Source organism: Symsagittifera roscoffensis, chromosome 8 (genome assembly GCF_963678635.1).
Source record: "Symsagittifera roscoffensis chromosome 8, txSymRosc1.1, whole genome shotgun sequence".
Taxonomy (NCBI): domain Eukaryota; kingdom Metazoa; phylum Xenacoelomorpha; order Acoela; family Convolutidae; genus Symsagittifera; species Symsagittifera roscoffensis.
Window position 1 is genome coordinate 18,724,801 of NC_087069.1, and position 23,835 is coordinate 18,748,635.

Genomic DNA, 23,835 nt, shown 5'->3' on the forward strand with positions numbered 1-23,835 from the left:
CGCTAATTTTAACTTTTGAGTTTCTGATAATTGCCTTAATTGGGGAATCTTGACCCAAGACTGAGCGTCTTTTTGAGTCTGTCAATAAATCTTGCATCACTTAATTCCGTTGGTCTGCTAAAAGACTCATTTTTCACTTTTTATGCTAAAAGATAGGTCTGCTAAACGATCGGTCCCCATCGAGACTATATGTTCTGAGTAAGACGTGAAAGCATTTAAATCTGAACGAAAACTTCGTTTCATAGTGCGAGCAATTTGTCGCGCTTTCTAGACGCTCTTGTTCACAGGACATTGGTAGCTACACCGAATTAAGCGAACATGCATAAAACTGTAGATTTGAAAAGATGTTAATCATTGTATGTTCTACAAATAGAAGTCTACCTGAAAAAAACTGTAAGTAAATGAGAGGATAGTGTACATAAAAAATTAACTGAATATTGAGCATCAGATAGTTGCTAATGAAAACTAGGAAGAAAACTTACTAAACACCTTCATATTTTATAGAAATTGAAAAAACAACAGTCTTTACTATGGGAATTGTAATTATGGATATCTCCTCTTAACTTCCTTTTATTTGAAAAAATGACAGTACATTGCAAAAGCGGAATTAGGGGAAGCGGCCGGAAACCGCTTTTTCAGAGCATTGATCTCCTAGCCACCAAAAATGATAAATATCTCCTTTGATACTATTTCACAACATCCATTTTTGGTGGACCAGCCGTAAACTTTTTCTTAAGAGGCCAATATATACCAAGTTTCAGGTGAGAGCGCGTGCCAAAAAACATAGCAACTTTTTCATCAAAATCTTTCGCAAAAATCATTTTTGACCTGTTTTTTTTTCAAAATCTATACTGCAGCTCAGAAAAAGGATTATTTTATTACGCTGCTAGTCTTATAAAAATCAATAAAATAAAAAGAACGATCAAACAATTCGGCAAAAAACGCAACCCTACCGGGATTTGAATCAACCGTGATCAGAATTTTAGACGGAGGCAATTCGGATAGTAATATATCGAGACTGTTCAGCCAAAAGACGCTAAACATTTCAGCCGATTTAAAAATGAGACGTTTCAGCCAGTTTAAGACATCTGAAACAATATAAATTAGCGTCAAACACTGATTCTCGCACACAATTTCTCTAGTTTCCTATGAAAGCGCAGCTGAGCAAGCCTTCGCTATAGCTTTTAACAAATTTATCGGACGTATTAAATTTTTGATATAATTCTGACTTTTAAATTCTAACAAAATCGAAATACTTCTTTGAAATTTCGCGTTTGCCTTTTTGTCGGCATTGTATGCTTTTTTCTCTCAAAAATTGAATCGCAAATCGTTGTTGAATGAAAATTTTGTTCAGTTGTGCTCTTGAAATTCTCCGAAAAAGCGCAATCAGTTTGCGTTGCTCTTTTGTCAGTTCAAATGCAGTTTTCAACAATCAATTGCAGTTTTAACGCCATTTCACTGTCTCAAGGTCAGAATCATTTCAAAAACTTCAAACGTCCGATAAATTTGTTAAAAGATATACTTGCCAATGCCGTTTGCATTCGATAAATTTTAGAGTTATTGCTGCAACGATAAATTAATTGAAAAGTTTCAGGTAGAATCATCTTGCTTTTTTCGACCAAAATTTCAAATTGACTTAAATATTTCTGTCCGAAGTAACGCGGCTCTTAATCATCGTAACTAACATAAAAACAAGACATCCAATTTTTTTCAAGTTTCCAAAGACAAACCACATCTTCGAAGAGCTCTTTTCTTGAAAAGAAACTTCTATGGTTAATATTCGTTTCAGAACACAAAACCGAATTGAGAATTCATTCCACCGGCAATTCTATAAATTATACATTTTTGCGTTCATTTCAACCTACATGATTGCATATCTTTTTTAAAAAATAACTTTAATTTCAACAAGTCTGTTTCCTGTCTTTCAATTTCAACAAGAACTCCAATTTCAACACAATTGCTAAGAGTTGCAAATAAGCACACTTTCTTTGGTATCTTTCTCGGCAGAAAATAAATGTTCCACTAATTTCAGACCAAGTCAACACTATTTCCAAGTTCAATTTCTGAGAAACCTACTGATTGTGTAATAATGTATGGAAAAAATAGAGGTATTCATTTACTTTTTAAAGCTGGCCAGAAGTTCTCAATTCGAGCGGAATAGAGAAACAACAAGGGAAGCAAGATATATATAAAGAATACTTGATAAACTCGCCTGCTTTCAAAGAAAAAAATGTTTCTCGACAAAATCACATGCAATTTCCACACCCACAGAAACCAGAGCTTCTCCACAAAGGAATTTGAGCGATCAGGAAAAACAAAAATAGTACAAACATCACATATTGTATAACAAAGAGTTCCACAGATGGGATGGTGTACCATGAGACCTATTTTGGACCCATGACTAGATGAAAACTCATCAACTAGCGTCAAGTAGCATGTGGCAATATTAACGTGCTTTGTAGAAAAAGTATATGGTTACACTATTTTATAAGGCTCACCCACATTGCAATTTTAAGTACAGTGGAAATAGTTGGAATCCTGCCAATACAGCGTATGCCAATGCACAGTTACTTTTAAACAATGTTCGAAAATTCCGCCTATTAAGTAAATTCTTCGAAACCGTCGACAGGAATTCATTTTTGCAACGACCGACTAACTTGGTAATGAAACATTGCAAGCTTACAGGCTAGAAACTATGAATGAAAAGTTTAATTAAAGCGCTCTGATTGTAGCTCAACAAATGTAGTAGCAGTAGTACTTAAGATTTTAAATCATTTCAACCCAATTATCAGTAAAAAATTAATAAATATTTTAAAGAACAAAATAAAATAAAACTACGATTTAGCAACAGCAAGAACAGAAAAAATTGATTTTTTTTTGCGGAACTTCTGTCTGAGTTAGTGATCAACCAGTTTTTGAAGAAAAAAATTAAGCTATGTTTTCAAAGCAGTCGGAGGCGTCGCATGAATTTTCAATGAACTAACTTGTGCATGTGATTTGCATTCTTAATCCAGTTTTGAAAAAGTAAGAATCCGTTTTTTCCTTCGTTTTCGGAATTTCAAATCTCGAATTTCAATCGATGTATTTCAATCGATGAAATTCGATGTATATTGTCGAGATACACTCATCCAGACATGAACACAATAGTGTTCATGCAGCGGAAATGATGTGCAAAAAATTGCACAAAATTACTCGATCTTTGTTGCTTAAATCATAAAATATGCTTGACGCGTAAAAAAAAGATGCAATTGAAAGTATGCTCCATTTAAGTTTTTAAAAAAGCCATGCGTGATACCCATTATTTTACCAATACGACATTTCCAGTTAATTTCAATTGTCATTGTCACGTCAAGGACTTTCAATAGAGGAATAGATATTATTTCCTGCCCTTAGTAATTTCTTTATAATCATCATTGCAGAACTGCTTATTGAAAAACAATGAAAAGAGTCAATGAAAGCAAGTAAACAGAAAAAAAAACTGACTTAATTTTTCGCATTTCCAAGAAAAAAAACGGCTTTAATATTTTCGAACAATTCATAGACACTCTTTTTGATAAAAATAACCCATTTTGAGAAAACAAGATCAATAGGTTAAAAACTTAATTCGCTGAGAAATCCGGTAATTAAATTCCATATTCGAAATTCGAAGTTGATCACGTTTTTCGTGGCTTTTATTTTCGCAGTTCAATAGTGGAGTTTGCCTTCTTTTTAATAATAGAAATGCACTGAGCTTAAGAAGAAATCACAAGTCAAACCGCTAAAAATCAAAATTGAGCGTGAACAAATTTTAAGATTTTTTCCTGAGAAAAAAAAACAATAGAATAAGTAAGACCTATATAAGGCTCTTCACTACGTTCATTACTCTTAAAAAAGTATCACGATCTATGATATAGTCTTAACTACTTTCATAGAATTAATCAAAGAATGGTAAGAACCCTAGATATAACTTCAAAGATAATTAGAATTGATAAATATCCTAAGAAAGAGAGATATCCTAACTGAAAAACAAAGATATCCAAAAAAAACACGGTTCTGATTTACACTTTGAGAAAACTGAATTGTTAGGTTAAATTTTTATTCCTCTAGGAATTTTAAAAAACTAACTCCTTTCGAAACTAGAAATTGAGCACTTGAATTGAACTGATAATCATTTGTGCAGTTATGAGTATGAATGCACTTCTTTTGTTATTAAAACATTCCAGGACTTCTGGAAAAAAAACCAAAAAAAAAATCATGACCTATAAAATAGTCTGAACTACGTCAACGATTCCTAATAAGCATCGAGACAAAACTTAGAAAAAGCTTAAAATTCCGAATTTTCTTCAGCAGACACACATTGCGCCAAAAAAACTTATTAGTGCCCGGGTCGAGCTTATGATTTTATGATCCGACGGTCATGGCCAAATGTTGGTATTTCAAGACTGTCGCGACAGAATTTGGACATTTTTAAACCACCGCGACCAAAATTTGATATTACCAGTCATTGCAGACCTAGGCAATGTGTTCGCGACCGAAGGAACGTTAACGGCGACCTGCTCCACCAAAGGAAAATTAACCGCGGCCGGTGCCAACAAAGGAAATATAACCGCGACCGGTGCGACCGAAGGAAAATTAACGGCAATAGGTGAATACTCAGTAGTGGATTTTGGGACGGAGGCGGACGCCTCCTCACCCCCTCGAGGATTCGACCCCCTGACAAGCGCCGAAAAAACGCCCCGAGGATTCGACCCCTTGACAAGCGCCGAAAAATTCGACCCCCCGAGGAGCGCGCGCCGAAAAAACTTCGGCAAAATTTTTGAAGAAGTACCTAAAAACCCATATTGGCTGTTTTCACGAAATTGGCATGCGGCCCAAAAAATCAGGCCAAAACAGGTTTTTTTGGGAGAGCTCGGAAAATCAATGTGGTCGATTAAAAAAAAGGTAGTCGACAAATTTTTGACAATTTTTTTGAAAATCCGCTTTTTTCTCGAAAATCCTAGATCCTAGATAGTATGGAGTTTAAACGACAAGCTTTGTTTTTTTTGACACCACGACTAAATTTACGACCCTGCCGCGACTAATTTTTGACCCTGCCGCGATTAATATTCGACCATGCCGCGACTAATTTTTTGACCATGCCGCGACTAATTTTTTGACCATGCCGCGACTAATTTTTCGACTATGCAGCGACTAATTTTTCGACCATACCGCGACTAATTTTCGATCATGCCGCGACTAATTTTCGATCATGCCGCAAATAATGTTTCGACCATACCCGCAACTTATTTTTCGACCACGCCGAGACTAATTTCATTATTTTAATTTGGCTACTTAACAATTTGATCTAAATAATGTATAAATTCCCATATATCAGAGCGAAAAAAGATTATGGCGAGCATGCTAGGTTTGAAGGCCGTAGACCTGAGTTCGACTCCCTCAAAGTCCTAAAGCGACCATTTTTCGATCAAGGCGCGTTTAATTTTTCGACAATCACGTTTTAAATCGTTTTAAAATTTTTCCACGTTTTAAAATCCTGCCCCCCCGTATTTGGATTTTCGGTCGCAAAATCAACATCGACGAAGTCAAAAATAAATTGCGGAAATTTTGAGCCGAATAAAGAGAAAAAGAAAACATAGCCAACTGACAGCTGGAATAGGGTTATGAACGCAAAGAAATTGAAAAAACCGACTTGTTTTTTCAAAATCTTTAATTTTTGTATTTCGAATAAAAATTAGATGGCATTAAACCTTTTTGAATTTGTAGAACAATTTATGATTGACAATTTTTTGTTAAAATTAACCCAATTTGAGAAAACTAGATCAATAGAAAAAACTTTAATTTTGCTGGAAAACTGATATTTAATCTCCATTTTCAAAATTAGAAGTTGATCACGTTTATCGTGACCTTTACAATTTTGCTGTTCGATAGTGGAGTTTGCCCTCCTTTTAACAATAGAAATGCACTGAACTTAAAAAGAAATCACAAAGCAAACCGCGAAAAACCAAAACTGAGCGTAAACAAACTTAAAGACTTTTTCCTGAAAAAAAAATCAGCAAGACCTATATAAGAGTCTTCACTACGTTCTTTAATCTTAAAAACTGATATACTGAAATCAAAGAGGTAATTTTACAACCAACATAAAACAAATCGAATTTAAAAAGCAGGCATGTTCAAAAATTGCCTGTACACCATCTGTCTGTTCGTTGACGAAAGTAAAGATGGAGATGACCACATTTTAGTCATCCTGTGACCAAAGGAATTTGCAGGAAAAAAATTCTAGTACCCGGTTGCAATACCCGTGCTTATAGCAAGGGTAATCAAGGATCCTAATTGAATGCAAAAAGGTATAAAACTATTTGAAAATCGAAGTCAATCAATTTTTTGTGCATTTTTCATTATTCTTACCGTTGAGTAGGTTGACCCTCATTTATCACAAAGGTACATTTAACAGCGTGAACACCAGAACAAATTGAGCTCAAGCAAGTCTCAAAGTATTATCTGCAAAGTCTAAAAACTTAAAAGCGAACACTCAGTTTTTATTTCGTGCACTTGATCTGATAAACACTTCAAGTATACCCTGAATTGAACCCAAAGTTTACACATAGACTTACGGGTTTCCGGAATTCATTGTATTTTCGCCTATCGTTTCACAACCTGTGCATTCAGCCTTAAGATGCTTGATGGTCGCCGTCAACAACTCGGTTTTTGGATGGACGCCTTAAAATAAATCTTTTGATCAAGACAGTCGATTTTAAATTTGCATGACAAGTGATTCATTTTAACATGATTTTAAAAAAGAGCGCATCTACGTAATAATCTCCCTCGACCTTCAAGAAACGGAGCGAGATTAATAAGTAGATTAAATCTAACGAATTTTCGACCAATCAGAATGCACCAAAATTCAAATTCTCAAAAGAACGCTCAAGTGCTAATTTATTGATTTCAATTATAGGGGTGGAAATTCGTTAGTAGATACCATAGAGAGAGAGAGGGGGGGGGGAGATTGTTAAGTAGATCCAAAAGAGCATTTGATATATTGCAGTACCACGCAACTTCGAATTTCCCACGAACACATCAGAAGTTACGACCAGATTGATTATTAACTTGCCACTAATAATTCGAATAAGTTATTATAATGATTGTGGTTTCTGCGATTCGCAGAGATTCTACGAAAGGCTACCCGGCCTGACTAAGCATAGTCCGTTTCTCTTTTTTCTCCACATTCTAGATTTAAGTTTTGTTGAGATTTCTTGTTTTTTTTTTGCGAAAAGCTGCAACACATCAGAAACTACCTGGGAGATTAAAATTGATAGTGTACTCCTTGCTCGGATTAAGTTCCACTTTGTCTTTGACTTTGATTTGAATTTGAACAGTAATTCCAGGATGATCTCTCGTCACATTGTTACATGCCACAACTTCACCCTGCATGTTCTTCTGTTCGTCAGCGAGGGTCGGACAGCCTCCGTGATCGATGAATGTCTTGATTCGGAACTTGTCAACATCGCCAGAAGCTACCAGAGATACTCTTTTGCTGATTTCATCGAGCTTCATCATCACCTTGTCAACTAAGAAAAAGTTTCTGTGAAAGTAAAAATGAAGACAAAACAATTTTTTATAGACCAGATCAATAACCTCATAGACCAGATTAGATATAGTTGAGTTTCAGAAATAGTAGGATGATTATACCTGAGAAAGCTAGATGTAATTTTAAAGACATAATTGAGTTTATATAATCTTTGAAACATAGCGCTCATACTTGACTTTGTAGATGGTGGGGTCTCTTTAACGAACGAGAAAATACTTCTCCTAATTTTAGAAGGGTCAATAATCATAGGAAATAGATTTTCTTAACTTGATAAAAAAAACGGTAAAAAATCTGTTTCCATTGAAAAAAACTAACTATAGAAACCTAAACTTATTGTTAAGTTGATGGATTTCATATAAACTTGAGTCCCTGTACTATTTACAAAATTAGCATTGACAAAAATATCGAAAAAAAACGAACTTCTGGTTAGCGAACACGTAAGAATAAACACTGAAACCTAGATAATAAATGATTACCCGCAGAATTGTCAAAAATGAAAAAAGAAGACTCAAGATCTGAAATATTGATAAAAATTTGAATTTATCCACCTTTCCGCATCTATATTCCATATCTAACTTTTCATTTTTGATCCAATATTGAAACTCCGGTTCATAAATATCATTTACCATTTGTATCTAATCCGCGACAAGAAACCAAGTTTATCAGCAACAAATTTGTATTTAACTTTGCAACAAACTTTAAACTATTCAACAAACTGAATAACCTGAACTCAGCTACTTACACGAAATCACCATTTCTAAAAGTTCTCATTTTAACATACAATAAACAAACTAAAATTGACCTGTGCCTAAACTACTCGATCCAATTGCTGAATTTTGAAAATATATATATATATATATATATATATATATATATATGATAGCTCAAATGTTTTCTTTTTCAAACCATTTAAAGGGTTCAGTGCTTCTCCGTTTTGTCCAGCGTTGGGATCTCCGTTGTAGGGGTTTGGAATGTATTCGGCCATTCCGCCCATGGAAGCCTGGAGACTTTTGTAGACCTGATTGTTGATCTCGGCGTACGATCGAACGAAACTAAAACAAAAAAGTAGCCGGTTTATTTGCTAGCAGAAGAGAACTTTCTGACACAGAAGCGAAGCTGTGCTTTGCAAACACAAGCGAGAGAAATGCAAAATAGAGCTCTAAACAGGCACAAAAAAAATAAGGAAACCTTGCCAATCGAAGCTTGGAAATGAGTAATGAACGCGCGTAAACATAAAAAAACACTGAAAGATTTTTCAACAAAGTCAAAGAAAAACATAGATGCCCTTTAAGCTCTTTGAATTTCTAGAACCATTCCTCCTGATTAGCACTTTTTTCGATAACCTTAACCCAACTTGAGAAACCTTGATCAACAGGTAAAGTTTTTTAAAAATTAAATTCCACCTTCGAAAGTAGAAATCGTTCACGTTTTTTTTGCGCCATTTCCACGATTGTATTGGGAGAGTGCTATTTACGTCACTTTCAACAGATGAATTTCAATTGAACTCAAAAATTGCATGTATACATAAGTGCATCAATATGTATGAATGCACATCTGTAGTTATTAGAGACTTTTAGGACTTTTTCCTGAAAAGAAGACAAAAAAAATCAGCAAGACCTATATAAGGGCCTTCACTACGTTCATTACTCTAGAAACATTTAAAATACAATTTGAAAAAAAATTGTTGAGATTAGGAGTATCACGTTCTAACATCTGCTTCACGACCGGTTGTAATTTAACTAACACTAGCCACCAATAAAACAGCTACAGTTTCTACCAAATTGCTAAAGTTATGCAGCAAAAATTCGACCAAAAAATGTTCCGGATTTGAATATCCGACCTGTTGTTTAGGGGTCTCACATCATCGCATCTGCGCCACGGCCACTTTGAAATAAAATAGTGACCCAGCTAATGCTGGATCTACCTGTTCTAATATTTTGAATCGTATTTTGTAATAATAAGACAATGCGTAATTTTCGAAATTTCAAAAAACGACTTTCCGCTTAGCCCTAGTGTTTCTCTGCTTAAGTAAGGGATTAACCGTTTTTAAACGGAGAAAACTACTACTCAATTTTTTACTTGAAATCTTTATCTCGAATAAGTTTTCGAAAAAAAAGTGAAAAGGATTCCAAAAGTCGATCAAAAATTCAAAATTTGACTTTTCCTAAATCCATAAAATCTTCTCTACTAGACCAATGGAATAGCCTCTGCTTTCCACATCCTGTATTTAGATTGAAGACTTCCGCTTCCTGGTGTTTTACGTTGAACCCTTAATATCAGAATTAGCCAGTTTTCGAGAATAGTGACGAAAATTCTAAAAAAAAACGGTAAAAATTTTGAAACGATTTTTCCAATGTCCATATCAGCTTTTCTGAAAACAAAACTAGGTAAAAGAGATTAAGCAGCAAAAACCTAAGCACCATGTTAATTTCAATGACCTATCAACCTCAGAATCAGCAGTTTAGTTTTTGAAAAAAAAATCCATAAAACGGCCAAAAATTTACAAGCTGGATATATTCTATACCCTCATTTTTTTTCAAAACGCAAAGAATAGCCGCTTACGCAGGTAAAATTGGAATAATTGAATTTTTTCTTTCCGTTAAACCCTTGATGTCCGACTTCAAATGTCAAAACAAAAAATGGGCTTGTTTGAGGCCACCTCTTTTTCTACCTAATTTAGGGAAAAACTTATTGAGAAGGGGAACCCCTATAATTTGTTCTCTTGATTAAAACCTTCATCTCAGATTTTTGTAATTAATATTTGAGAAAATAGAAAAATTCAAAACAAAAATCCCCCTACTGCAACTTTCGAACGCCGCAGAACGTGAGGTAAAAAAAGAACTTTATTCAAGAACATAGAAGAGCAGCCGGTTTTTTCATTGTTACAATTTTTTCGAAAATCGTTTCAGTAGAACTTTCGAAAGAGTCGCAAAAAAGAAAACGAAAAACAACTAATCCCATACAATTTCGATATAGACAACTTTTTTCAAAAAAAGCTGCAACGTATGCCATTAAATTGTTTATGCTTAATTAAGCTTAGATATGATTAAATATTACATTGAAATATGAGCACCAAATGTGCACTTTTAAATTTTTATTTTCGTAATGATACACTACGCTTCGATTGGGTAAACACAAATATACTAGAAAAATGAAAAGGAAACAAAAAGACTTGAAACTTGTTCGAGGATAAAAAAAAACTGGCGGCTCTTTGAAAACCTATTATTTACAAATTACATAACGTATTAGAATTTCAACCTTACAAATACGCGAGTTAAAGAAAGAAAGATTTCAATTGACCAATTCGGGATTTTAAAAAAGTACGTAAAATAATCTGCAGAAAGGGCAAAAAAAATGTTACATAGAGGCGGAGCGGAGCTTCACATCACTTGCGACAGAACCCAAACAAAAAAAACTGCTCGAAAAAAATGAAAAATGTTGAAAAATTAGGTCTACCAAAACGTTTGCATGTCTCGATAAAAGTTCATTCTAGGCAAACATGCCAAAAAAGCACTAAAACAAACTTACAAAGCGAAAACAAAGACAATAATTTTTTTGAGAAGGCAAGGTGAGTCGAAAAAAAACTGATTTTGTAACAAATGTTTAAGCCCACCCTCAAACTACAATGAATAATACTTGCAACTAAAATTCAAATTGCATATTGCACAAAAAATTCGTAATGTGGCACCTAAACCGACAAAACTTGAGCAGAGGAATGAAAGAATGGTTCATTTTTTTCCCGGAAAACAATTTCGATTTCATAAATGCTGAAAAAAACAAGGCTCGGCCGAGACTCGAGCCACAGACATTAGAATATAAAACGAGCCATATTTTCTCTACGCCATAGTAAAACGAGCCTGGCAGTTGTCGAGATTCAAAAAAGAAGCAAGGAAGAAAAGCTAGTAAGATTTGAAAGAAAAGTTGTTTACGGAAAAATCTAGTTACCGATTACAAGACACTTGTTCTCACTAGTGTTGAAATTACATTAATTATAGCATAAACGAAGCTTGAAACTTGATCCGCTTTTTCTCGGAACAAAAAAATTACAAATGTCCAATCGCTTTATTTGACAAACCAATCAAGATCATAATTTCAGATAATTGAAGACATTGACTTTTGAGGGGGAAAATGTGCTGTGAAAATTACGCCAAGACAGCTGGAAAGTGTCAACAAATGCAAGTAACAGAAAAAATACAAACTTGGTTTTTTGAAAAACCTCAATCTTCGAAAAAATGACCTCTATGCTTTTGTTTTGCTGGAAAATCTGATATTTGAATCCTCTAGCGAAACTATAAGTCTATCACACTTTTCGTGACCTTAACACTTCCACTGCTTGGTATGCTTGATAGTAGGGTTTGTCATCCTTTTGATAAAGGAAATGATCCTATCGAAAAGAAAACAAATTTAAAAAATCAAAAGCCAAACTGCGCAAAAGAAAATTTGAGCCAAAATAAATTATAAAACTTCTACTGGAAAAAAAACAAAAAAGCCATCACGACTCTTGTAAGAGTCTTCATTAAGTTCATTGACTATTGAAAAAATAAGCAAGAAAAGATAGCCTTTATATCAAATTACTCTAAGCCGAAAACTTCCAGTTCACAAAAAAAAAACAGATCCTGGTACTTTTACTTGACTCATTTACAAGAACGTCAGTTATTGGAATAAAAAAAACTAACAGAAACTTGACAAGATACGCTTCCCATGCAAAAACTCCCGATATTGATGAAGTTATCAGGACCGGGTTTTTTTTTAATATCTCAACAGAATCATAGCCAGCAGAGCACAGAAAAATAGTAAACTAACTCAAGAAAACCAGTCCAAATAACAAAATTTATGGCTTAAAAGCTCGTTGAAGTTCAAGTAATTTAATCAGTGGCACTTTCTAAATGAAACACAGATTCGATGAGGAGTTCCGTACAACATGCGATATCACAAAAACAGCAATGCAAGCTCGCAGACAGAAAATAATATAAACATTTAAGTCGAAAATCACTATTACATTTTTTTTATGTTTGTCTCAAATGATGTTCAACTTAAAAAACACGTCTAGGGAAAAATCCGGGGGGTCAAGTAAGTATTTTGAATCATTTGTTAAGCGGTAATTACTCCGACAAAACTTGGGTCTTGAAAAATTGAGCGAAAAATTCTAAAATTTTAGAACTTTGCCCTTCTGTTTTCCAGAGGGAGGGACGTGAAGATTGTGTTTCTGTTACTTTTCTTTTTAGCCCCAAGTGATCGCATTCAGCATTCTCAAACCAAGCTACAGAAACGTCGCAACTTCGGTCGGACGAAGTCACAAATCTATTGGGGTTTTAAAAAATGATGTTCAGGAAACAATTAAAAAGATGCGGAGTGGTATGAGGAAAGGACAAGGTGGGCAGTTTGGGGGGACAATGGGGTGAATTCAATTCCGGTACGCATTCAGTAAGGGGCTGTGACCGGATCTCAACTGGGAAAGAGTTCTCCTGGCTGCACATGGGAAGGACTGAACATGGGAAGGAATCTTCGACTGGGAAGACTTCGGGCGGTCTGATGGGCAAAAAAATTGCGGCAGGTGGGTCTGATATGGCCTGTTTAACTCTATAAGTGTGTATTTGTCTTTGAAGAGATTTGAAAGGTGTAAGAGTATGCAAAAGGTGTATGAGTTTGAAAGATGTAAAAGTTTCGGACAGAATAGTCTCGATTTCAGAGGCGCATAACTCAAGCAGCGAAGGGCGGATATTCCGTGGGGAATTTCGGATTTGAGTGAACGAAAATTTTGAGGGCGAACAGCAAGGCCAATATATGATAGTGGTGGTCCACACTTTAAAGTCTATATTGTGAATGCAATTGTTCTGTTATACCCAGCTTTGTGGTCCCTGTATTCACACGGAGAGCAGCATTTTGAACGGTTTGCAATTTGTAAGGCAGCTTGGGACCAAACAGGGATCGCATAATATAAAATGGGTCTTACTAAAGCATTAAAAGTAACCAGCCACGTTTCTTTAGTTTAACAATCAGTTAAATTCGGGAAACCATTTTCTGGGGATGATGCTGACGTGTTACTATCGTATGGTAGCCTAGTTTGATGATGGCCGTTTCAAGGGGTAATTGTAGATTCAACTATTTTGGGTCCGAGTCTAGACCCGCGTTGGTCTTCGGGGGTACTAGAGTACCACACCAGAGGTTGTGGGCATTACTGTTTTCATCAAATGAGAGAGCTGTAACGGAGGCTCTACGCTACTGAGTTTTTTAATACGGCTGCAATAAAAATGGCTCCAACCACACACGGGGCACCATAGGCTGGCTTGGATTCTTAAAACTTTGTTTGCAAGGAGAGCATGTATAGGGACCATGCAAGGGAAACATGGCTTAATATGTTAAGCTAATTCAGGAAAACCATGAATTAAATTGCACTTACGAAATGGAAATTTTCCACGTTTTTTGCGCCATTTTCACGTTAGAAATTGGAGAATTTTAGTAAATTTTAAAGATGCACTTAAATTGAACTCAAAATGAGCATAAGTACCCCGGTACATACTTAATTGCATTACAGTGCATGAATGCATATAAGTAGTAGAGCCTTTGAAATCTTTTTCCTGAACAAAAGAAAACTAAAAAAGAAATCACCAATAACTATATGAGGGTCATCGCTACGTTCAGTACTCGCTACGATGTGGTAAATAATTCTACAAAACAGGTAGGTCGACAATTAGACAATACAGACCGACAAACACGCGCTGCCTAGATCCGACATGGAACTTATGCCACCCTTGGCGTAGTAGTTATATCTAGATAAAAAACGTCTTACATAAAGAAACTTGGATTTATCAAAAATCGAGCAACCGAGGACTCATTTCAATTAAATGTTTACAGAAAAGTTCTATTTTCGGATTTGAGAGAGCTTATCGCACGCGTGAAAAAATTCATGGAAAATATGAAAAGAGTAATTGCTCTACTTTGATGATAGTCGTTTAGTGGGGTAAAAATAGATTCAATGATTTCGGCTCCGAGTCTGGTCCCGCTTCGGTCTTCGGGGATATTGGTGTAATAGAGGGGAGTAGGTATTAGAGTCACCGCGGCCGATACTATTTCAATCAGATAAATGAGCTGTAAATGAGGATTTTAAGTCTTAGGGGCAGCTAGATTGAGGAAGGATATGGAAATTTGAGATACGAAGATTTTCGTTGCCAGCATCACATGTACGCACTGCGCCTCCTAAGTCCCGTCTTCCACAAATTCCAATTCATAAAGCAGACAAATTTGAACGGCGGTTAGGAGTCCACCTCACTCTCTAGTACGGTCCTTTCTAAAATTTTAACAATTTAGGCCCGAGGAAAAGCAATTTTTCAAAACTAACTTTGTTTATTCAAAAACGTTGATATAAATCTGGTATCGCACAATAAGTCTGCAATTTTGGGTGCCTTCCCAGAGATGTCATTAAAACTTAATTGCAAAATGTTCATGGACATGGTATAGATGGGTTTAATTGTTTGATTGGGGGCTCGTTATAGTGAGGCGTTTTGATACATTACTTGAATTCGGAGTTTGATTAGTTACAAGAAGGTGTGATCACTGGTTGGAAATTTGTTTTTTGAGGGGAATTTGCAACGAGCTGGCTAGTAAGGTGAGTAATTTTTGTGATATGAGGGAAGTAAATACGATTCTGTACAGGAGGCGCATTGAAAAACTCTGTGCGCGTTGAGCTTTTTCAGACTGCTGCATTTGAAAGGGATCCAACCACTTAAGTGGGACCTGACGCTGGCTGAATCTCAAAATATTTTGTTCGCAAGGAGATCATGTATAGGGACCATGCAAGGGTAGCATGGCTCATTATAAAAAAAATTTTCGCTGCAAAAATGGTTAATTAAATTCCACTGAAAATCTTTCACATTTTATGCGCCATTTACAAGTTCGTATTTGAAGATTTTTGTTAGGTAACTTTCAAAGATGAACTTAAATTGAACTCAAAATGAGCATATGTACCCCAGTGCATGTCCAATGCATTAAAATGCATGAATGGACATCTGTAGTTAGAGCATTTGAAAACTTTTTTCTGAAAAAAAAGAAAATCCGACATAGAACCTTTCCCATTCCTGGTGTAGTCGTTACCCTTAGACAAAAAATGTCCTGGGTTTCAGGAAATTTGAATTTATCAGAATTCAAGCAACCCAGTGACTCATTCAAATTAAACATTGACAGAAAAATTCTATTTTCTGATTTGATAAAGCTCGCTAATCGCAAGACTAAAAAAACTGAGAAATTGAAATAATTAATTAATCTTGTTTCATGATAGTCGTTTAGTGGGGTAAATGTAGACTCAATGATTTCGGCTTCGAGTCTGGTCCCGCTTTGGTCTTCTGGGATATTGGTGTAATATAGAAGAGATTGGGTATTAGAGTCACCCAGGACTATACTGTTTTCATCAGATAAGGGAGCTGTAATGGAGGATTTAAAGTCTTTGGGGCAGCTAAATTGAGGAAGGATATGGAAATTTGAGATAGGAAGATTTTCATTGCCAGCCTTCACTTGTAAGCATTGCGTGTCCTAAGATCCGTCTTCCACTATTCCTATTTCCCGTACAGACACAGGCGAAGTTGCACTGCGCATACACGAGCAGAAAAATGACCCACAACGCTACTGGGAAAAAATAAATGAGTAAAACTTTGTGTCCACAAAAATTCTTAAGTGACGAACGCCAATTATGAGTCTACATAATTGCTAAGTGACGCAAGCCAGTTATGACGCATTAGTAGTACCAGTCGATTTGAAAAAAAAACCAACTAACATGCCTCAACTTATAGAGCGGACGTATTTAACTAGTATACAAGAAGTTCATTAAAACATCTGACTCTGCCCAGGTTCGAACCCTCTTATTTTTTGCGGGTCTCCTTCCCTATCTCTACGCTACAGATCAATGATACCTTGAAGCTAAAGTGCTAATGTTATGTAATAGTCTGTGTTAGTATCCGTAGCATTGGCTGTACTTAATACCTGGTTATTGATCAAAATGAACACTTTGAAAATGAACACATTTTGTCGCAACAATTGTATCGAAACAATATTTGCGACTTAGTTTGGAAAAAAAGAGAGTTCATGCTATCACACAAGCTTTGCTTGCGTAATTAAGAACTAATCAATCTTCCACAGCGCAAAAACTAGAATAGCTTTGAAATGGTAACTGTAGCTCGCAAGTGATTTTTGAATATCTGGTCCCTTTTTTTCGACCGTTCCTAATTATTCCACACATTCACTTATTTTGATAAATCCGCAAATTTTCCAAAACGATGAACAACATGAGTCAAATTTGTAGATGCTTTAATGTCGACAACATTATTCACGAAATATTGAATACCATATTTGAATCAAATTACCAAAATGAATTTTATTTTGAACCTTCTGGTGGAATCAAAGATTACTCTCGATTTAAGTTTAAAACTCTTTTTCAACCTTTTCTAACGAAACCAAAAAAAGCTTAAGTTTCGAAAAAGAGCGTGATAAAGCCTAAACTTCGAGCGTGATAAAATTTAAGAATGTTCTTTGACAAAAAAACTCTAGCTACCTAAATAGGTGTCTTGTTCATCCGCAAATAATAAGCTGCTAACTTACGCCGTGGCCGATTCGTATTCATCATTGGTTACACTTGTGACCAAGTACACCCTTTTCTTTTGCAACATCGTTTTCAGGAACCCAACAGAAGGGTAGTCGTACAAGATAGAACCAGCACTTTGCTCTGTTGTAGAAGCTCCCCTACATTGATCCACAGCAGGCTGGATGATTCCTGGTAAGAAAAACTTGAAATATTGTTCAAACACGAATACAGAGTACTTCCCAGCTTAAGTCAACTTATGTCATCCAGAATTTACCGCGCTCCCACTTGTTTAGCGTTAAATGATTGGAAATGTCTTGTAACCGGTTTGAACAACAATTGATCCCCAAAATTGTTCTAAACATCTTTTCGTTCATTAACAGTAAAAAAATCAAAACGACCGTGACCGATTTCAGCTTACACAGAACTATAGAGTGGTAAGTTAGCTTTGAAAAATTAAACGTTACGCGTGAATGAGGCAACCCATTGAATTATTTAAGCATGAGTTGTCATCAAGATATCAATATTGACTATTTTAGTTTCGATGCTCAATTAAATCATTTTTCTACCCAAGATTGAGTTGATTGTTTGGCATGTAAAAAATATTGCTGATCGTTTCACGGTCATATTTCCGAGCCATGACTAGCTCCTTCCAACTTTTGAGATTTAAGCCAAATATTGGGTTAGCAAAAAATTTTAAAAAATCATTGAACTAACCTCCAAATCGCCCGTCGCCAGCCACCCAAAACGGAGAGTCCGTGACCAAGAAAATGACGTGCCTCGTATCCGATAGAGAGGTAAAGCCCAAATTATCCTTGCAAGCAAGGGCCTAAATTTAAAATAGCACAGATGTAATATCTTAGTTTCGATTACTTGTTAGCAGATAATTCACTAAAATGGGGTCGCGCAAATTGACTAGAAATCCATTTTTGCCAGAATATATTAATTTCAACCATGTTACAGAATTAAGACTTAAATAATTCAGCAATTAAACCGTTCGAATCAAATTTATATCCACCCAACTAAAACAGTTACAGCAGATGATGTTAACTTAGTTCAAAGATGGAGTTATGAGGTAGCAGATCTAAACTTATTCAATTGGGGGATTGGATGTTAAATTGGTTTAAAAATTCTATTATTCTGTTTAAGAAGCCTTTATTTCAGCTTGGCGAAAGAATGCGTCCTGCTCAACCTGTGCGATGACATCAATGTGTGCTTCTGGGTCATTATCAACGTCCAAGAGAATCTTGACTTGAATTTTTTCCACTTCTTCGTCGAAGCTGCTGAGATCGCTCGTCAGACTGTTCACCAGGGTCCAGAACTCGAACTCCTAGATTTAAAAAGTTTCAATTATTATTTTGTAGAAAACCCACCAATTAACTGAGTGAAGAAAAAATGATTCCTTGCTAATGAAAAGTTTTGCTAAAGGAGAGTTTCTAATGTGAAAAAGTTTGTCAGCCATCAATTCACTTAAAGAGCCCAAAAAATGATGTTACCTCATGTTCCTTTCGGTTTAATATCTGGATTTGAGCACAAAGTATTCTTTTTCAACAACAATTCAGCTCAATCAAAATTTCCCCACGTAAAAATTCATAGTTCCCATGCTGCTCGAATCCAAAAAAAAAACAATCGTTTTCGATTTTTTTTTTCATATGTACGGCTTAAGATTTCAGGAGATATTGAAACTAACTGATTTATCTTCGGGATTCGCTACGTTTATGTTGTCAAACAGTTTGGAAGCTGTCAAATTGACAAAGGTAAACGGGATTGCCTCCTTGTCATTGAAGAGCCCCAGCCCAACAATCGAGTTTTTCCATGTCTCCGTCACCTTCTTAGCCAGTTCTTTGGAGTTCACTTTCACTGAGTCCAATGCTCTCAGCATAGATCGCGAGGCATCCATAAGAAAGTACATCTGGTATGGAAGGTCAGGCTGCGATTTCACCTTAAATTGGATAATCAAATATCATTACATTTGTTAAAAAACGAGGTTACACAAAAGTGAAGCTACATATTACAAAAATCATACGAATTTTTTTTGAAAATCTTTCAGAAAATAGACCCAGGTATTTGAACCCCATATGTATCACAGGTATACGTTCAACTGACTGCGAATCCCAACCTTCAATTAGCTCAATATAGAAATATCGGCGTTTTTTTGAAGAAACGTTAGTTGTTAATTTTAGAGAACTGGATCAAGACGTAAATCTTTTCCTACGCAAACTCTGAAAACTATAGTCCACTTTTGAAACTATGAGTCAATCATCATTTTCGTGCCATTTGAACTTGTGATTGAAGCGCGTAACTTGTCTTCTAAGTTAAATGGGACGAGCAAAAAAAGACGAAGAAAACCACGTTACTTAAGTCAGTGAAATACATTTCGTTCATTATGCTTCACGGAGCAGTATGATCCAAAAGCAAAACAAACGAATTGAAGACATAATTAACGCCGCTATTAATTGTTTGTCGTGAAACCTAACTAGCGTGTAACGCACCTCCGGTACTCAAAATAAACCGCATATATTGGAAATAAGATCTGTATTCTTTGAGTGTACTCTGACAGCACCCAATTACAAGGTTCGTAATTACGAATTTTGCAGTTTTTTATTCAAGTTTTTCATACAAATTTTGAAGAACCATAATATTTTGTGGAGTTTTTTTATAAGTTCTTCAAAATTTTTTAAATGAACTAAGAAACGTCACATCTGGGAAACTAAAAGCAATTGAGCAGTCGCATTTGGACGCAAGATTTTCAACTTTTGAGAGTACTCTCATAGTACCCAACTAAAACGTTGGTAAATTCAAATTTTGAGAAAGTTCACCTTAAGTTTTCTAAAGAAGGTACTTTTTGAGAACCATAAAAAAATTTCACATCTCGAAAACTACCAAAATTTCAGCAATCTTATTTGATGCCGATATTCGCAATCTTTGAAAGTACTCTGACAGCACACAACTACAGGGTTGAGAATTTCACTTTAGTTAATTATTTTTTAATTTGAGTTCTCTGAAATTTTCCAAAAAAATCGTCATATATCTTAAGCTGAAAAGATTTGGGCATTCTCAATTGGAGGCTGAATTTGCGACCCCTGAGATTACTCTGAATGCCCCCAACTACAGGTTAGGAATTTCAAACTTTGAAAAAAAAATTAATTTAACTTTCATGAAAATTTTTTGGAAAAATCACAAAAAAAGTCATATATGGAAAACTGCAAGGTTTTGAGCAGTCATATTTGGAGGCAAAATTCGCAAAACCAGAGAGAACCCTGACAAAGCCTCACTACATAGATGGTAATTTCAAGTGTTGTGAAATTTTTTATATCTCAAGTTCTCTAAACAATTTTGAGAAAATCCTGAAAAACTTCATATCTCGAAAACTACAAATACTTGAGCAGCCATATTCAGTGGAAAGATTCGCAACCCCCTGAGAATACCCTCACATATTCCAATAAAAGGATTGAGATCTTCGACGTTTTGGAATTTTTTAACATCAAAGTGTTTTGAAAATTTCGTAGAAAATCATAAAGAACGTCAAAAACTAAAAGGATTTAAGCAATCATATTTGGAGGCAAAACTCGAAACTCCTGAGAAAACCTTGTCAGAGCCTCACCACAGAGGAGCGAATATCAAATTTTGTGAAATTTTTTATATCTAAATTTTCTGAAAAAATTTTGAAAAAAAAAAATCCTAAAAAAGCGTCATATCTCGAAAACTACAATGATTTGAGCAGCCACGATCAGAGGCAAAATTTGCAACCCTTGAGATTACTCTCACAATATCCAACAACAGGAATGAAATCTTCAACTTTTTGGAACTTTTTAAAATCTAAGTTTTTGAAAATTTTTAGAAAAAAATCATAAAACAACGTCATGTCTCGAAAACTACAAGGATTATAGAACTGAGATTTGGAGACAAGATTCGCAAACCCTGAGAGTACCCTGACAGCAGCCAACTACAGGGTGAGAATTTCAAAAATTGAGAAATTTTTTTAATTAATTTTTCTAAAATTTTTTTAAAAAAAATCTCGAAAATTGCCTATCTCGTAAACTAAAAGGATTTGGTTATTCATATATGGAGGCCAAAATAGCAAAACCTGGCAAAAAACTCTGAAAACATCCCAATATTAGGTTGCTAATTTTAAACTTGATGAAATAAACACTTAATTTAAACTGAAAATCGAAAAAAAACTGAACCATAGCAATATACGATATGGATTAAACGTGAAATAATTCTTTTGCTAAAAATGCAAAAATAATAGGTTGAAAAAGCCTAAACATGGCGTAATGGTGACGCCCGCAATTAAATATATAATAGATAGATGAAAGTTAAAAATTTAGGAGACGGGTAGACAGACAATCAAATTAATTTTAAAAAGCAGGTATACAGAGAGGCTTAATTTGGCCTCGCAAAAAAATTAATAAAAACTATTGACCTAGCAAAAAAAAACTAAATGAAACTTTTTTTAAGCATTTCAATATATGATATAGCTTAAACATGAAAAAACTCTTTCGTTAAACATGCAAAACTATTATGCTTAAACATGGGAGATAGCTGTCACTTGCATTTAAATATAGTATATATATAATAATAATATGAATTTAGCGTACGCAAGGGGTTATAGAGATAGATAGATATGGATAGATAGATTCCGAGGAACATTTTATATATGACAATTGCATCTGTGCTATAATCGAGGGTAGATTATAAATGACAATTCTCTTGATGCTTTAAAATCGACTTGATTTATTCATAAAATTTTGACGATGTGTTTATATAGCGTTGGTATGGCCCTATCCAACCTCTGCACGGACCGTCGCATGACGGAAGGACCTAATTCAATTTACCCTTTTTTACTAGCAGAAACATGGTCTGGCTAAAAACCAAAAAAGTATTTAAAAAAATCACTTATCAAAATTGAATTAAATAAGGTAACAGATCTATACCACATTAGAGGAAAACAAAACTACGGTTTAGAAAGTTTTTTTTCCAAATTAGTGTAGTTTTTTCTGCTTGGTCTGATCTGACCTAAAAATATAATTGAGGCATCTTAAACGGTCATAGTAATATAGGCAATTGGACAAAAACAAAAATTTTTGTAGAAAATGACTAGAAAGATTTTTTTTTCGAAATTTTTGAATTTTATGCTTCCCAAAAAGAAGCTAAATATCTCCGAAAACTTATTTTACTTGCTTAAAATAAGGTTTCAAAGTCTTAAATTAGGCACAATTTAGCTGTTGTAAGCATGCTCGTTTGCTTCATTCGCTCGAATTAAGACGAAAAGTCAAAAATTTCCAACCGGTTTTTCTCGAAATTAGGAAAAAAAAATTTCATATTTTTAATGTGGTTCGAATCAAGACTATAAGGGCTTTAATATGATATGTCAATCAACCCAGTCCGATGATTATTTTGCGTGGAAAACAATTTTGCGTGATTGGTACCTGATTGTGCGTGGAAAACAAAATAAACTAAAACACTGAATATAAAGTTCCTCCCCGTTTTCAATGGTCGGAACATTAACTCCATGTTTTCTTAAAAGAAGGTCAGCGATAAATTCAACTTTTCTAAAATAGATTGTCAAAAATGAATCAATTTCAAAAATGACCAGAAACTAATAGAAAAAACAATAGTTAAATAAGCTGACAGAATTAAAGCCGACACCCAATAAGATGAAAATCATCCAAAAGTTTCGGCAAAAAAATCGTGTTTACAAAATCTTACAAATAACACCGACTACTAACCAACTTTTTAGGTGGTAAATATAGGTGCTACTTAGCACCAAATAATCCACCTCTATCCAATTAATTACATTCACCATTCCTTTTAAAATGAAAGGACTCAAGGCTAGATTATTAGATCATATGTGGAGCTATTTTGTATAACATTATCAAGAGAACAATGCCTGTTCATGGATCTTTTATTGTCTTTGCAACAACTGCAGAATGAATTACCACACATGATCCACCACAACAACAACAACAACAACAACAACAACAAAATATTCCATTCAGTGAACAAGGTTATTTACAGGGAAGAAAGTCTAGAACCCGATTGCAAAAGTCCTAACTTCTCGAAAGTCTTAAAGTTTTGTGAATATAAACCCAATTATACTAAGCTTTGGAGGTTTTTCTTCAAATCTGGTTTTTTAAGTTTGCCTTACCAGATTTTTACTGAAGAACTTAATTTCATACAGTAATTTTTTAAGTTTTAAAATTTCAGCCATAAAGCCAGCTCTCACACTTATGTTGAATTGAAACAACTCGTCATCTCGCAAATTGATGGTGACTTTGTCTCCGTTGGAGGACATGCTGCTCTCAACATTTATAATCGACTTGTCGCTTGGACAATGATCGTAAGCATTCGAGCATCGACCCTCTGGATATTTTGCTGCATCGAAATCTCCATCAGCACACCATTTACATCTGGCACTCGCCTTGATGCACTCGTCGCAGGTCAATTGGTAGTTACAATCTAGAAGAAGATTCTATTTCTTTTCAAAAACAGAAATTATAAAATCAAAGCAAGTAAGTTAAAAACTCACCTTCGTTACCATGAACAAAAACAGCACAGGCAAGGAACACATAAACAATTTGTAGAACTCCCATTCCAAAATTTCTTTCGTTACTCCGACGTCGGCACATCCTCAGCCTGAAAAAATTTCCCATTTTTTTTCGCTAAAAGAAGTAAGTATTAAGGTCATTTCTATCATGCA

The 23,835-nt window shown here is 35.0% G+C and overlaps 1 protein-coding gene across 1 annotated transcript in view; it reads right to left on the reverse strand.

The window, feature by feature from the left end:
- Positions 1-23,835, reverse strand: part of LOC134853019 (integrin beta-2-like) — a 493,953-nt gene that overhangs the window by 13,376 nt on the left and 456,742 nt on the right. The window contains exons 2-10 of the mRNA XM_063868934.1: positions 23,665-23,773; positions 23,362-23,594; positions 18,823-19,074; positions 18,325-18,462; positions 17,850-17,961; positions 17,153-17,324; positions 8,471-8,616; positions 7,272-7,544; positions 6,591-6,696 (exon numbers count right to left, since the gene is read on the reverse strand). Coding sequence (XP_063725004.1) covers positions 6,591-6,696; positions 7,272-7,544; positions 8,471-8,616; positions 17,153-17,324; positions 17,850-17,961; positions 18,325-18,462; positions 18,823-19,074; positions 23,362-23,594; positions 23,665-23,764 — 1,532 coding nt within the window. The 5' untranslated portion in view covers positions 23,765-23,773. The remainder of the gene's footprint in view (positions 1-6,590; positions 6,697-7,271; positions 7,545-8,470; positions 8,617-17,152; positions 17,325-17,849; positions 17,962-18,324; positions 18,463-18,822; positions 19,075-23,361; positions 23,595-23,664; positions 23,774-23,835) is intronic.